General features: G+C 39.8%; 1 protein-coding gene across 1 annotated transcript; it reads left to right on the forward strand.

Annotated features, from left to right (window-relative positions):
• Positions 1 to 559: 559 nt before the first annotated feature.
• Positions 560 to 11,548, forward strand: CWC15 (CWC15 spliceosome associated protein homolog). Its single transcript, XM_079707407.1, has 7 exons — positions 560 to 639; positions 1,819 to 1,952; positions 2,541 to 2,653; positions 3,229 to 3,317; positions 4,725 to 4,838; positions 8,258 to 8,376; positions 11,145 to 11,548. Exons 2-7 carry the CDS (start codon positions 1,822 to 1,824, stop codon positions 11,272 to 11,274), a joined length of 696 nt encoding a protein of 231 aa, XP_079563533.1. The 5' UTR covers positions 560 to 639; positions 1,819 to 1,821; the 3' UTR covers positions 11,275 to 11,548.
• The last annotated feature ends 3,518 nt before the right edge of the window (positions 11,549 to 15,066 follow it).

A 15,066-nucleotide genomic window follows, 5' to 3' on the forward strand; every position in this document is an offset into this window, starting at 1 on the left:
TTGTTTTGAAGACTAATATTTTTGCTGGAATGGTACCTTTATAAAGATCGTGGTTGCCCCCGTACATATTTGTTCTTTCTTCATGTCCAATTAAATGAAAATACTAGTCTTTCCGTAGCCCAGCTCTCTAGGGTTGTTGGGTCTAGGTCAGGAGAAAGGAGCTGGAGCCGTTGGATTTAAACAGTTTGGTGTAATCCTTTTCTACGCTCTCTCTCGCTAGCCGGGGACGTGGTGTCTGCTACCCAGGGCTTTCCGTCCACGCAGTACCGGAATGAAAGAGTCTGGGAGGGGGTCAGGAAAGGAAAAGACGGAAGAGACATTAAGTAATTGGTTCTTGAAGGTATAAAATGATGCTTGGGGTCTACTCTTAAGCACTGATTTCAAATGCCCGCCCCCTGCGCAGTTTCAGCCCCGCCCCTTGCTGTCGTCACGCCGACTTCCACCTTGGCTTCCGCTGATTGGTCTCCGCCTCCGCCTCTGAAGGGCGGCTAAAGAGCTTGGGGTTTGCTTCCGGGTCTTGGGCTTTAGCCCTGGGCGCAGAGGTTTCTGGGAGCCAAGAGTTATAATGGCGGCTGTATGATCTCCTGAGGCAACTGCGTCGGAGCTCGGCCAAAGTGAGCGGCAGCAGGAGAGCAGACTGTGAGTGGGGCGGGAAAGGGCGGTTGGGGACGGAGGCGGAGAAGCGAGCGCAGGCAGAGGAGGTTCTGGAGCGGCGGGCGGGTGGTGGAGCTCAGCGCTTGTCAGGAGCGTCCCCAGTCCCGGGCTGGCAGCGGACAGCGCAGCGTGAAGATGACTCTGCAGACAGCGTTAAGCAGGGTCCGGGCGCCCCCACCCCTCGCCGAGTGGGGCAGGGGTGAAGAGTCAGCGGGTTCCCGGTGACAGCCCGAAGGTGAACCCCCCAGAGGCGCTGGTAATGATAACCCGGGGGGATGTGGGGGGCGGCGGCGGCGCCCCCAGAGGCCGGCAACCCTGTTTCTCCCTCTCTGGGTACATCCCTCTCCCTTTTTTTGAAAATCGAGAGAAGTGTACCATTTCCCCCAGTTTCCCCGACATTTGCTTTTCCGACGCTTGAGGATGTTTTAGTAGACACATCTGCTATGCAGTATCCTTTAGTTGCTCAAAAGCAAAAGTAGCATGACCTTTGGGGGTGGGTTCCTGTGTTTTGAGCATTTCTTAAATTGTAATTTGCAAAAGATCTGATTTGTATTACGTTGGCTGCTGGAGAAAATTGGATCAACAAAAGGTTGTTGGAGAACTTTGCCTCTGTAACTGTCATCAAAGTCTAGCTTTTTTTCCAGGACACTCGGTAGCTTTGTCAGTGATTTTTTTATATATCTTTTTTGTTTTTGTAGTTACTATCCTATTTTCTGCTGTGTGAGATTTAGATAAAATGGGAACCTTAAGGAGTCTGGTGGAGTAAGGTTGAGCTGAGATTTTTTAAAACTCGGACATGGCAGTACTGTATTTTACGAGGGTGTTGACATGTCAAGTCTCATCATTTCTTAATAATCCTATTAGGAATATCCCCATTCCACAGATGACAGAAACTTAAGCTTGGTGGTTTGCCGGAGGTCACAGAGCCAGAAGGAGAACAGGAACACAAACTCATATCTTCATGACAGACTAAATATCTGCCATGTTCCTTGTACACCCTGAGCCTCATTATTTGTTTTGTTCAGAGCTTTTGAGATTATTTTATAAGTTTTGGGGAATAAGTTAGGGAAATTGTTTCACAAGGAGGGATATTGATTAATACTTTATAAAATGAGAGTCCATCATATTGGAAATAACTTGACACTGTTTTTCTTCAAAGCATAGAAGATGACAACAGCAGCTAGGCCAACTTTTGAACCTGCAAGAGGGGGGAGAGGAAAAGGAGAAGGTGATTTGAGCCAACTCTCAAAGCAATATTCAAGCAGAGACCTACCCTCTCATACAAAGATAAAATATAGGTAATTAAGCCTTTTATGTTTTTCTGTTTCACAAAGCAAGACCAAATCTGTTGAATGACAAAGTCATGAGATAGTACCATGTGTGGGTTATTATTACTTATCTATTTTCATAGGAGTAGAATGCAATAGTGTTTCTGACACTAAAATTATGCTCTGTGATTGTAAAATGCTACTAGGTATTCCTTAAGCAGAAATTCCAATTAACAAGGAATTTCCATATGTAGATGGAACAATAACTAATACATTACTTCAGAGGCACCAGGCTCTGTCAGTACTAATCAATATGAGATTAAAAGTGTTACTCTAACGAGCTCTGAATTAACATACTAACAAAAAGTAAAGGCATTTTGATCAGCCTGCAGCCTTATTATAAGAAAGTATGTGATTTAGTTTGAGTTTCTTGAAATATTGGATACATCACAGGATGCCTGTTAGTAACCTTCAGATTAGGGTGATCTTGTCCATTTCCCCCAATGGGACTTTATGCTTCAGGGACTCAGGACAAAGTTGCTTTTTGTGAATTGTCTTCCATTACTACAGCCATGTGTTTTTTAGAAGTATTTCTGCCCTGTTTTGTTCCTACTTTAGACAGACCACTCAGGATGCCCCTGAAGAAGTTCGGAACCGTGACTTCAGGAGAGAGTTGGAAGAGAGAGAGAGAGCTGCTGCAAGAGAAAAAAACAGAGACCGGCCAACCCGAGGTGCCAACACTACCCCAGACGTTTCTCTCATAACGTTATGTTGACAGTAGTTTTTCTTTCATGTGGTAATTGGAATGGATTACTGTTTTTGTTTGTTTACAATTAAATATGGGTGTGAGCTATAACAGTTTCTTGAAAGATTTGATTGGATTAGAGGTGATAATGAAGTTGATTCCAATTCCATCTTTTTATGTTTCTGTGTTAGAAAGAACTAGGTGATCTGGGGATATTTAGCAACCATTGTTTCAGTTCAGATCAAGGAGTTTTTAACTTTACACAGCCAGACTTTTGAGGCCCCATGGTTTCTGTCTATGAAATTCTTCCATTTTTATTTCTAGCATATGTAAACTATTTCCTAAATTTCCTGAGAGAGGCTACAGTTCCCATATTAAAATCAGTACTTTTATTAATTCATTCAATAAATATCTGCCAAGGGCTTATTTGCCAGGCACTGTGGTTATAATCCCTACTGTCATGCTTTAAGACCTAAGCTCTTCTTGCCCACAGGTCCCTAAAATGTTATAAGAAATGCAGGATTTGATTCAGTAAGCTAAATAATGTTTGTTTTCCCCCAGAACATACAACCTCCTCTTCAGTGTCAAAGAAGCCTCGGTTGGACCAGATTCCCGCTGCCAACCTCGATGCAGACGACCCTCTAACAGATGTATGTTTTACTTCCTCCTCTCATCTCCATGTAGTAATTTACTTACCATTTTTCTGAAATACCTTTTTATCCAGCTTCCCTGGTGGTGCAGTGGTTTAGAGTCCGCCTGCCGATGCAGGGGACACGGGTTCGTGCCCCGGTCCGGAAAGATCCCACGTGCCGCGGAGCAGCTGGGCCCGTGAACCATGGCCGCTGAGCCTGCGCGTCCGGAGCCTGTGCTCCGCAACGGGAGAGGCTGCAACAGTGAGAGGCCAGCGTACCTCAAAAAAAAAAAAGAAAGAAAGAAATACCTTTTTATCTATTCTTTTGGCTTTAAGAAGCGATTTGTATTTATTTTTACTTACTATTATTCAATTATAGCTCTGACTTCAATGCTAAACTTTGTAGTTTATTTTAAAACAAAAAGCATTATCTTGTGGTTAATCAAACTTCAAGTTTGATCTCTGGAGAGCCAAAGAAGGAAGAGGTCTATTAAAAGATACGCTTCCCTAAAAAATAATTCCCTGTACTAAACCATGGAAATTGGACTAGTTATTCCCCTTCAGAGGGCACTCTTCAGACTGGGCTCTTTATTGATAGCATCCCCTGCAGTGACTGTAGGGACCTTTCCATACTTGCTGCCAATGATGCCCCTTCCAGATGTTCAATGCACTTAATGGCTCCCTCTGTGCTTAGGGAGGAATGTGATCTAAGTGGAAGGTTTTTAAGAATTGGCACTTTAATTAACATTAAAATTTAGTGGGACTGCACAGTCTGTAATTAATTTGCAGTTTTCTACATAGGAAAAATCTGAGTGACTTTTCAAGGGTAGCATCTAATAAGCATATATATTAGTAATTCTAGAGTTGACAGACTAAATTAAAAATTAACTCAGTAATTCAATATAAGGAACTCAATTTTAAGTGAGATATAATGATTATTCATTTGAAACTATTTTTTCTGAGAATTTAGCACCCTTTTCTGTACCCTTGACTATCTTTAATTCCTAGTTGTTTTGAGCCATATAAAATTATTTTGATTCCCAGGGTCAAAGTATGTAGTGTGTATCATACTTTGTTACTTTGTAAGACTTAGTATAAAGTGTTCCTTTTCTGGTTTTAGAAATATTTTCATATGTAAATTCCCATTTGACTATGTAAATTTGAAAGGTCCTTCATTATACTCTTTGGTGTTATAATGTCTAAAATACATCAGAGGTTGACATTTTAGTAAGTAATTGTAAGCTTTTTTGTGGGGTTTTATTTTATTTTTTGGTTGTTGCTAATTTTAACCGTATTTAGGTACATTTATCTTTCCCTCTAGGAAAATTAATCCTGCTCCAAAGATTTGATGAGTGCCACTTTTATGGAAAAAAATGAATAATCTATTTTGTCTCCCATCTCCTGGGCCATCACCATTCTTTTTTAGGAGGAAGATGAAGATGAAGATTTTGAAGAGGAGAGTGATGACGATGATACTGCAGCTCTTCTTGCGGAGCTGGAAAAAATTAAAAAAGAAAGAGCTGAAGAGCAGGCCAGGAAGGTAAAACCAGCATATTAAATATTTACATCTTCTCACATATACCAAAGTAGAAGTGTTTTTTAAATCAAGTAATATCACCTTATATTAGAAATCATCCTTACCATGTCTCGATATTATAGGACCTGTAGGTCTATAAATCTGGTGATTCCTATGACATCCTAAGTCTCCTGGTTATGTTAGAAATTCCTTCCAAATAGTTCAGACATACTCATCAAAATGCTCTTCATTCAGTTATTTGTTCAATAGACATATAGTCAGTGTCTGTTAAGTGTCGGGAGAATCAAAGATGATTAAGATGTAGTCATAGCCTACAAAGAACCCACAGGTATAGTGAGGCCGTCTTTATCTCTCTCCTTGTCTTCTGACCCAGCCTTCTTTCCAGGCACTTGCTGAGGCCATCTGTCAATAAATTTTATATAACCTAGCTTCTCTGAGTCCCCACAGTCTCTACATTTGCACAATGGAAGGAAAGAATGTCTAACTCAAGGACAGTTAGACGAATTAAATATAGGATCCATAGTACATACCTTTAAACTTTGAGTGAATTACCCATAGTAGTAACAGTAAGAGACAAAACTTGGGAGGCAAGAGCAAGTCAGAGCACTAGAGATTTGTAGACCAGTGCTAAAGGAGTTTGAACTCTCTTCCAAAGGACCTGTGGAACTAGTCGATTTCAGCTGGAGATGGTAAGGTTGGGTATGCATTTTAGAAAGATTACTCTGGCTGAAGTGTGGAGGGTAGAGGAAAGAACTGAGTAGGGGGCTGTTCCAATAATCCTCACATGCAGTTATGAGAATCTTGCATGATAGGAGTTGGATTTGAGAGAAGTAAACAGATGCTGATAGAGCTGTCAAGGAGATAAGATTGACCAGAGAAAGTGACTGATTAGCTGTGGCAGTTTCTGGGTCGATGTTGGTGCTAGACACTAATCAGGGAATGCCAAAGGATGGGCATGTTTCAGTGGAGAGAAAAATAATGAGTTCTTTTTGGCACATACTGAACGTGATATATTGTGAGACACTCAAGTAGATATATGTGCCTCCACTTTTTTTTTTCTCCCCTGGCCACAGCGCACAGCATGCGGGATCTTAGTTCCCCGACCAGGGATCGAACCCATGTCCCCTGTAGTGGCAGTGCAGATTCGTAACCACTGGACCGCCAGGGAAGTCCCTGCCTCCACTTTCAACCAGAAAAGAGCAGCTTTTTTAATGGGCTTCTGTGTAAGATTTCATTTGAACCAAGAATTGCTCTATTTTAAAAAAGGAAAGAGACTTGGGGAAAAGACTGATGTAGGTTAATGCTTAGAACCTAGGGAAGTAGAGTTCAAATGGATCAGAAGGGTCGGAAGAATTCAGAAAAGAGGAAGATTTGGGGATAGGCTTTGAAGACTGCTAGAATTCAGATTTGAAGAAGAAAAATACTTAAAAATACAGTTCTTGTCAAAATTTGGCATAGGATAGCATAACTCCTGTAGAATTATAAGACCATTCCTACACTGGCACACCACAAGAGGGCAGTTCTGTTCCAAATTCTTTTGGCCTCCCTAATAGCTGTGGATACACAAAGAGACATTTAAATGCATTTGGCTGACCTTTAAGGAGCGTAAACATTTTAGACAGAAGATCTTGGCAGTTTTGCAGGGTTTATCTGATTTCTTTGTACAAAATATGTTGGTGTTTTTTTTGGAGTTGAATGACAGTTTTATTCCATTTGTCCCCCATTTCCCTGTCTGGCTTTCTAGTGGCTGGTTTTTGAGGTGTTCCAAAATGTTTTCAAACCAGTCAGCCTGTGTCAAGGGCTGGGAAACTTTCTGTAAAGAGCCAGATAGTTAATATTTTAGGCTTGCAGGCCATACAGCCTCCATCACAGCTATTCAACTCAGCTAATTGTAATACAGGCAGCCATAGGCAGTGCATAAATAAATGGATGTGACTGTGTTCCAGTAAAATTTTATTTACAAAACAAGATGGTTCAGATTTGACCAAACCACAGGCTGTCCATCCTTTATACCTGTAGTCATGAAACAGTGTACCTGGTACTTGAGTATGGAAAGAATTGGCACCTTTTTTCCCCAGTGCTATGTATGCCAATCAACCAGTATCTCTAAAGGAAATAATATTCCGAACATAAAATGATCAGGACCTTATTACATCACATATGTTGTTATCTTATAAATTTGGATACATTGTATGCTTGAGCTCCTGTTTGTCTAGCATCTCAGAGATAAGTCTTTTTACTTTTAGCATCAATATAGTTTGTTAAAAAATAAGTATATAATTTTTAGAAAGCTACCTGTTCTTAATCTATGATGGATGCTCCTGACTTTTGCTTGCTTAAAGTCTGAAAATGACTTAAAGGAATTTTCCTGTTAATTTCCCTGAAAATTGCATCTTCTCACCTCCCAATTATTTGGCCTCATAAAAATGAAATCAATTGTTCACACTTGATTATTAAAATGAAGTATCTTTAACCTGTATAGAAAATCAGATTATTTTTCCAAGTGGTCTAACACAGGTTCATTATAAATAGACTTCCAGAAAGTCCTTTTTCCCTTGGTATATTAAGTCATCAATTTTGTCATCCCCAAAACACAGCAAAGTGGGATCTATCTTTGGTTTAAGATAGCATGGAATCAGGTAGATCTATAAGTTATGGCTAAGGATTTTAGACATTTTATATTTCTAATTCTAAGAAGGAGACTGAGGGTGATTTGAGTTTAAAGAGGTTAATGCTAAAATAAAAGTGAAGAAAGACAAGCATGTAACTGATAACAGATGAGAGAGATAAAAATAGAAAGTCATTAACAATAAATCATAAGAATAAAATGGGTAAACCTCAGATAAATTAGTAGAAATGCATGTTTACTGAATATAATTTTTTACATGATGGTTTATCTTATTTTAGGACATAATTCTTGGTTAATCATAACTTGTCACCAGTTCTAGAGATGCAAGTTTACATTGTTAGTAATTCAAAATAAAATTATTTTTAATCACAGTTATATATAACCCTACCTTAAAAATTGAGATAATTGCTTTGCTAAATGTGTCTTTTTGATATTTAATATGTTCTTAAATTATTAGAATGTTTATAGATGTACTCTCTTAAACAGTTATGTAATTTTGTGTGTACTTCAAGAAAGAAAATAGATTTAAACATGCAACTCAAGAATGTCAAAGTCAGAAAGAGACTAATGAATGTATGATGGCAAGCATGAAATAGTTAATGAAAATGCCCAATTATTTTATTTTGATAAATGAGACTTTTCTGGTATGTCTTAAAAACAAAGAAAAAGCAATACTACCTTGATGCTTATCCTATCTCCCTCTTAAAATCCTAACAGTCTTTTAAAATATGAGTTATAGGATTGACACCAGAAGTAATATAAGTAAATATGAATCTTCCCCTCTTGTTGGCAGGAACAAGAACAAAAGGCTGAAGAAGAAAGGATTCGTATGGAAAACATTTTGAGTGGAAACCCTCTCCTTAATCTCACTGGCCCATCCCAGCCTCAGGCCAACTTCAAAGTTAAAAGAAGGTACTGTACAATAATGGGTTGAAGAGATATGTATATATACACACACACACACACACACACACAGATAATGAGTTTTATAGCAAACTATATTATGTAAAGCTTCTAATACCCATTTTCCACTGATACTTTTCTCCATCACATTTTGGAATAATGGAAGGAGAATGAAAGAAAATAAACTTATTTTCAGTATATATTTACAGTAACCAGCTGTGTAACAGAGATTGTTCTAAGTACTAGAGACAGAGCAGTGCACTGAGCCCTTGACCCTACAAAGCTTACATTGTAGTTATATGTGTCAAGGGTCCCCAAAACCATCCTTCACATTCAGAGACTAGAAGGTTTCAGGGGGCTCAGCGTGTAGCTGTTCTCATGACTAACTTAGTGAAGATACACAGCCAGATCATAAAGGGAAAAGGCACTGAAGGAAGTGTGTGTGCTTCCTTATGCTGTGTCCCTCCTATGAGGGGTCACACAGAGCACATTCTTTTCGCTAGTAATGAAAATGCAGCAACATTTGTGCAGTGTTGCTGCCCAGAAAGACCCATTAGAGACTCCCAGGGTTTTTATTGGCTGCTTATATAGGCAACCTCTGCCTAGTACATACCAAATTTGAGACTCCCAGAAAGAAAGCAGGTGTTCATAAACCACATTATTTGTACAGACAGTCTAGACACAGTGACAGAAGATTCCTGCAATCCAAGTTTCCAAATGCCAGCCAGGGACCAACCTTGCAAGCGGCCTTCCTAAGGACAACAGTCTGTGTGTGTGTGTGTGTGATCGAGAAACCCTGCTGTAGGCTTAACATTTAAACCATATCTATTATTTCTCACCACCTCCACTGCTGCCATCTCCATCCGGAGTGATGCAGTCCCCCTAACTGGTCTGCTTGCATGCTCACCACCCTCTCCATCCCTACCCCCAGGTTTTTTCCTTAACATAGCAGTATCATGGTCCTTTTAAAATAAAAGATCTCAATCTTGTTCTAAACCATCCAGTGGCTTCCTGACTCATTCATAGTAAAAAACAAAAACAAGTCTTTACAATGGCAATTGCATAGGCAAGGGAGGATTTGCAAGAAAGGTGACATTTTATTAGAGACTAGACTCCAAGGTATTTGACCCGAGCTATTGAAAGGATAGAGATGGGGAAGAATGTGAACTGAGGTGGGGAGGCGGAGGGACCAATTTAAGACATGGTAACTTTGAGATGATATATATGTGTGGAAATGTTGAGTAGGTAGCTTGATACACAGTTCTGGAGTTAGCCCAGGCTATAGATCATGAATTTGGGAGCTGTCAACTTACAGAAGTTTCCTGAAGCCATGAAGACTAGATGAGGTTACTTAGTGAATGAGTATAGCCAGAGAGGAGGTCAGAGGAGTGAGCTTGGGGTAATATTTCGAGGTCGGGTAGATGATTAGCTGTCCATACCTGGAATAGTACCTGGTACATAATAGGTGCTCAGTAAATATTGATTATATGAATTATGAATGAAAAAAACTAGGCTGAGAAGGAGCAGCCAGTGGGGAAGAAATGAACCGAAAGAGTCTGGTAGGTGTCTTGGAGCCACACAGACAGTTTCAAGAGGAGGGGAGTGATTATCTAGGTCAGATATTGCTGACAGGCCAAGTGAAGTGGGTACTGCAAAGTGGCAGTTCGAGTTAGGGCCCTGGGAGAGCAGTGCTGGTGTTGAGAGGGAGGGGTCAAAGCCTGTGGGGAGTGAGTTGAGGAGAGAGTGGGTAGAGAAAAAACTACATTGATTTATATTTGTATTAAGCTATATAGTTCTGCCTTGTTTGGATGCAGATAAAATCGTTGGGAGACTGAAACATGTTGTCTTAATGTGCAGATCACATTTCACCTAGCTCTGCTCAGCTTTTCACATTTCTCTGCACTGCACCAGTGATGACTTAAAACACTGTTTTCAAAGATGCCCACGTTCTTTGCTTATTTTCGACGTGCAGTTTCTTCTGGCGGGCATACGTCCACAGCAAACACACACATTATATAGGCTTTCATTTTATATATGTTTGTGAGAGTTTATGTATTACGTATATGGGTTTGTGTTTTACATGCTAGGTGATATTTTGAAATCATAATCTTTATTTTCTATAAAACATGTATTTTGTAGCCCATCCATGGGTGTTTTGTTTTTTTTTTTAAGCTTACACATTATGAAATCCAACCAGGAGAAACGAACTAGAGATTCCTGCCCTAAGCTCTTCAGCTGCTCTTTCTTTGTGGTTAATGTAGCTGTGAGCCAATATATGAGCCTTAACTGTTTTACCCCAATAGTTTCTTCTTTTGCCCTAAATTGTAAATACTACAGTGAATGATTACTACATGTTAACTGATAAAAGAGTATGTATAAAATCCTTAAAACCACATAATCTAACTATAGTAAATCGTCCAGCTATCATCTAGAGCTGTCCATACTAATCAGGGTAGAACCAGGTACTGCCTCTTCGTTTTAGACCTGAAAACATTAAATATTTACGTAATTTCTGCTTTTTAACTCAAAGTTTCTTATACTGGAGAAATAATAAGAATGTTGTGTATGTTCTAAATAAGGATTACCCTTCCTATTATAAAAAAGCAAGCTAACAGCCTATTAATAATTACTTTATTCTTTTGGGTGTAATTGCTACATTGAATGATGTACAGGTTGAGCATCTTTTTGTGTGATGAATAAGCTTTACAGTTCACACGGTGTTCTTGTCTGTTGATACAAGCATTGTAAGATTGTTCTGTTTTCTTTTTCTCTTTCAGGTGGGATGATGATGTTGTTTTCAAGAACTGTGCAAAAGGTGTAGATGATCAGAAGAAAGACAAAAGATTTGTAAATGATACGCTGCGATCTGAATTTCACAAAAAGTTCATGGAGAAATATATTAAATAGTACAGTTTTATGTGCTTAATTAAAGGCTATAAAATGTAAACGATATGACTTTATTTTGGTTTTTTTGTTTTTCTCTTCCCCTCCCATCTAAATTGTGTATAGGCTTCCCTAATTTTAAGTTCCAAAATATCTTTTCCTTTCTTGATTCCTAACTTGATAAGGACTGGGAATTGGTTTAACCAATTGCCATCTCAGTATTTCCAGTCATGTTTTTCTTTTGAATATGGGAAAAGGAATCTGCTTGTAATAAATATGTTTAATAATCTGTGTCAAATCTGTGTCCCCACCTTTTTTGTTGAAATGTGTGCAGCTTATAAAACTGCATATTTTCTTTCGTGTGTTGTATTTCTTTGTGTTAACTTTTTCTCCTCATATCTCTAACATTGACTTAAAGTCAGTTAATTCATATCTCCTCTGTATCTTTTAGAAGTGTGATGAAAAAGAGATTCCATTTTGGACCACCATGTTGGTATGGAAGAGTGTCATCAAACAGGAAGCGCCCTGAGTGTGTGTCAGGGAGCATGGGGTACCTCTCACTTCTGCAGGCGCCCCTTTCTTTTCTCTCAGCCCAAAACAAGAGCTCCTTAAGCATGCCTAGGAAGCATGTGACGTTCACCTGTGTTTTAGTTACTCAACTGCCATGTTTCTCTTGAATGAGGTAGAATTTGCACACTGACACTCATTAGATGCAAAACCTTGGAGAGTTTAACATCAATACATGAAATAAAACCTTTGGAAATAGAATTGTTTGTTATCTTGGAGGATATGGATACGGGAAGTGGGAGGGGCTCTACACAGCTGGAAAATGAAGTTTCCCTAAACCTGGGCTGGGATTTTAAGGATGTCACATTGATAGAAAATGTGAGACCAGAAATTGAGCCTTCTACAGTTAAGAGACCCATTTATAGGATTCCTCAGCTGTGAATGATGTTGAGTTTGGTAAGGTTAAAGATAAAACTTTTAAAGCAAAAATAATGTGTTAGTTATCACTGGCTATTTAAACCCCTTTCTCTAGGATCCCCAGTGGAAGCTTGGACACAGGTTGTATGTAACCTGAGTCAGGAGTAGGGCTGGAATCATAGCCCAGGCCTTGACCACGTTCATACCCTGCTTTTTTTTTTTTTTTTTTTTCTCCAACTGAGCAATTTACACGTAAATTTGAATACGTTGACTAGTATTTTTTTAAAGCCTTTAATAGTACTGAAGCACTTTTATCTCCAACTTTACAGTTTATAAAGTGCCTTTACATTCGTTTTCAATTTTCTTCATAGCAACACACATAGGAAGGAAATACTGGGTTATTCAAAGCTAAGGAAATAAAATTCAGGCCGAGTGACTGGATCAGCGTTAACACTTGATGGGAAACGTATGAGTGCCTTAAAACTACATGAAGATGTGCTTACAGAAGCGAGAAGCATTATTTAGATTTCCAAAACTAGTTCTTGGGATTATGGGTAAAGTCTTGAGGAAAAGTAGCAGCAGCATATGAACTTTTTAGCATCTGAAAGGCTTATAATTCATACCCGGGGGTACAATTTAGGTGCACCCTTACCCCGAGATCCACTTCAGATAACCTATTTGAGCCTGACAGGTTCAGCAAGGATCAAAGTAAAGCTAATTTCAATAATTTATCCATTTTCCTAATAGTTTCCAACGTGAAACATTATGTAACTGGTCATAGATCAAGGACACACAAATGCTACAGATTCAGCTCTCAGATCTACAAAGCCAGTAACAACCTTCCTAGCGAAAATGCCTAATATCCTCCTTGCAAACATCTTGCCTAGGTGTGACTGAGGAAACTGTCTAATCCCTTCAAGAGCCCATGCTGAGTGCCAAGAGCCAGGGCTTTGAAGCCAGATGGACCTGGATGTGAAGCCCAGCTCAGTCACCTCGGGTTTCACTAAAGCTAACTAGCTAACTAACATTGCACCAAACATGCTTGTACTGCATCCCTTTAATCAACACCGCTCCCTGTAAGGCAGGCATTATTATTTTCCCTGTTTTATAGACAAGGAAATTGAAGTTTGTAAGAGAAATTTTAAAACAAGCAAAGTCATAAATCTTTAAGAGGATAGGGCCGAGGTTCAAACCTTTAAGTTTCTATTTGCAGCCCATCCTTGTAACTGCCATGCTTGACTTCCTCTTCATGTGAAAGAGCCCTTCTGACATTTCTCACCTATGAAACAATAGTAACAAGAGTGATGAGTAAGGGGGTTTGATGGGAATTAAGGTGTGAGTACTTGGCAGGCATATAGGAGGGATTTCATCCACATTCTCTTTCTACCTGCCTCTACTAGCGTATAGCAGGGGCTGCTGAAAAGTTTGAAAGCCTGTCGTTTTGTTCTGTCATAAAGGTCTGGTTCTGAATTAAGAGTTTCCCTAGCACCTCAGAGCTTGAGTTGGGGGATAGGTATGACCACGAAAGGGGTTGCTTTTGCTTGGTTGCTAGGATTAGAAACCCACTAATAGAAACTCAAGTGAAATAGAGGTTTATCTTTTTTTATATAATTGAAATATATTTGATTTACAATGTTGAGTTAGTTTCAGGTTACAGCAAAGTGAATCAGATATATATATTCTGTTTTAGATTCTTTTTCATTACAAGTTATTACAAGATATTGAGTATAGTTCCCTGGGCTATACAATAGGTCCTTGTTGGTTATCTATTTTACACACACACACACACACACACACACATATATATGTGTATATGTTAATCCCAAACTCCTAATTTATCCCTCCCACTTTCCCCTTTGGTAACCATAAGTTTGTTTTCTATGTCTGTGAGTCTATTTCTGTTTTGTAAATAAATTTATTTGTATCATATTTTAGGTTCCGCATATAAGTGATATCATATGATACTTGTCTTTCTCTGTATGACTTACTTCACTTAGTATGATAATCTCTAGGTCCATCCATGTTCCTGCAAATGGCATTATTTCATCCTTTTTCTGGCTGAGTAATATTCTATTGTGTATATATTAGTATGTATACATCTTTATCCATTCATCTGTCAATGGAGGGGCTTATCTTAACAATAGTTAAAAGGCACTTCCTCTGTCCAGCTCTTACTCTGCTCCTCTCTTCTTCTGACCCACTTCCTCCACAAGACTAGATTTCTGCACCCAAAAAGCCTAGAGGTCACTCGTTTATGATCCTGGCTTCCCTGGAAAGGAATCTTCATGATCTTGTAGGTCCACTGGCAGACAGACCCTCTGTGTTGTGAGACAAAGCTTGTCCAGTGAGCAGTGGCCAGGAACCAGGTTACCTAGTACAAATGTGGGCCAGAGCAGGGAGACATTCACAGAACAATCTTTGTTATTGACGTGGCTTGAGATATTCAGCTACTCACGTGGTAGACAAAACCTAGACACCGAGATTTCACAGCTGTAACTCGAGTCTCAGGGGTAGTGCCTGCATCTCCCGCCAGGATCTAGCACCACGATGGGCACATAACAAGGGCTGCCCTCTGCCCCCAGTGCAGGCCTGGCCATAGGCAACCACCCAGGCCCAGATGGAAAAGAGGGGACCTAGTGACCAGAGACCTGGGTGTCATGGCGGGAGCAGGCCCTGCTGGGTCAGTTTCCTGCTGGTTTCTGGAAACTGTCATGTCCACCAGGGAGCAGGGTGGGACATGTCCTGTCTTTGAGACACCTTCTTAGAAGTAGGACTAATTAGACTGAACCACTTGTTGGGGGAGAGGGTGGATCAAGTGAAAGGGAGAGGAGTTTAGTGGGAGCTGCTGAGGGCAGGGATATTGGCCCCAGGGCCCTCTTCTCTGGCCACGGT

This window comes from Hyperoodon ampullatus (assembly GCF_949752795.1).
Source record: "Hyperoodon ampullatus genome assembly, chromosome: 7".
Classification (NCBI taxonomy): domain Eukaryota; kingdom Metazoa; phylum Chordata; class Mammalia; order Artiodactyla; family Ziphiidae; genus Hyperoodon; species Hyperoodon ampullatus.

Coding starts and splice junctions, on each gene's coding strand:
- CWC15 (XM_079707407.1), top strand. CDS start 1,822: ATGACAACAGCAGCTAGGCCAACTTTTGAACCTGCAAGAGGGGGGAGA. Junction 1,953..2,540: donor CATACAAAGATAAAATATAG/GTAATTAAGCCT, acceptor TTCCTACTTTAG/ACAGACCACTCAGGATGCCC. Junction 2,654..3,228: donor CAGAGACCGGCCAACCCGAG/GTGCCAACACTA, acceptor GTTTTCCCCCAG/AACATACAACCTCCTCTTCA.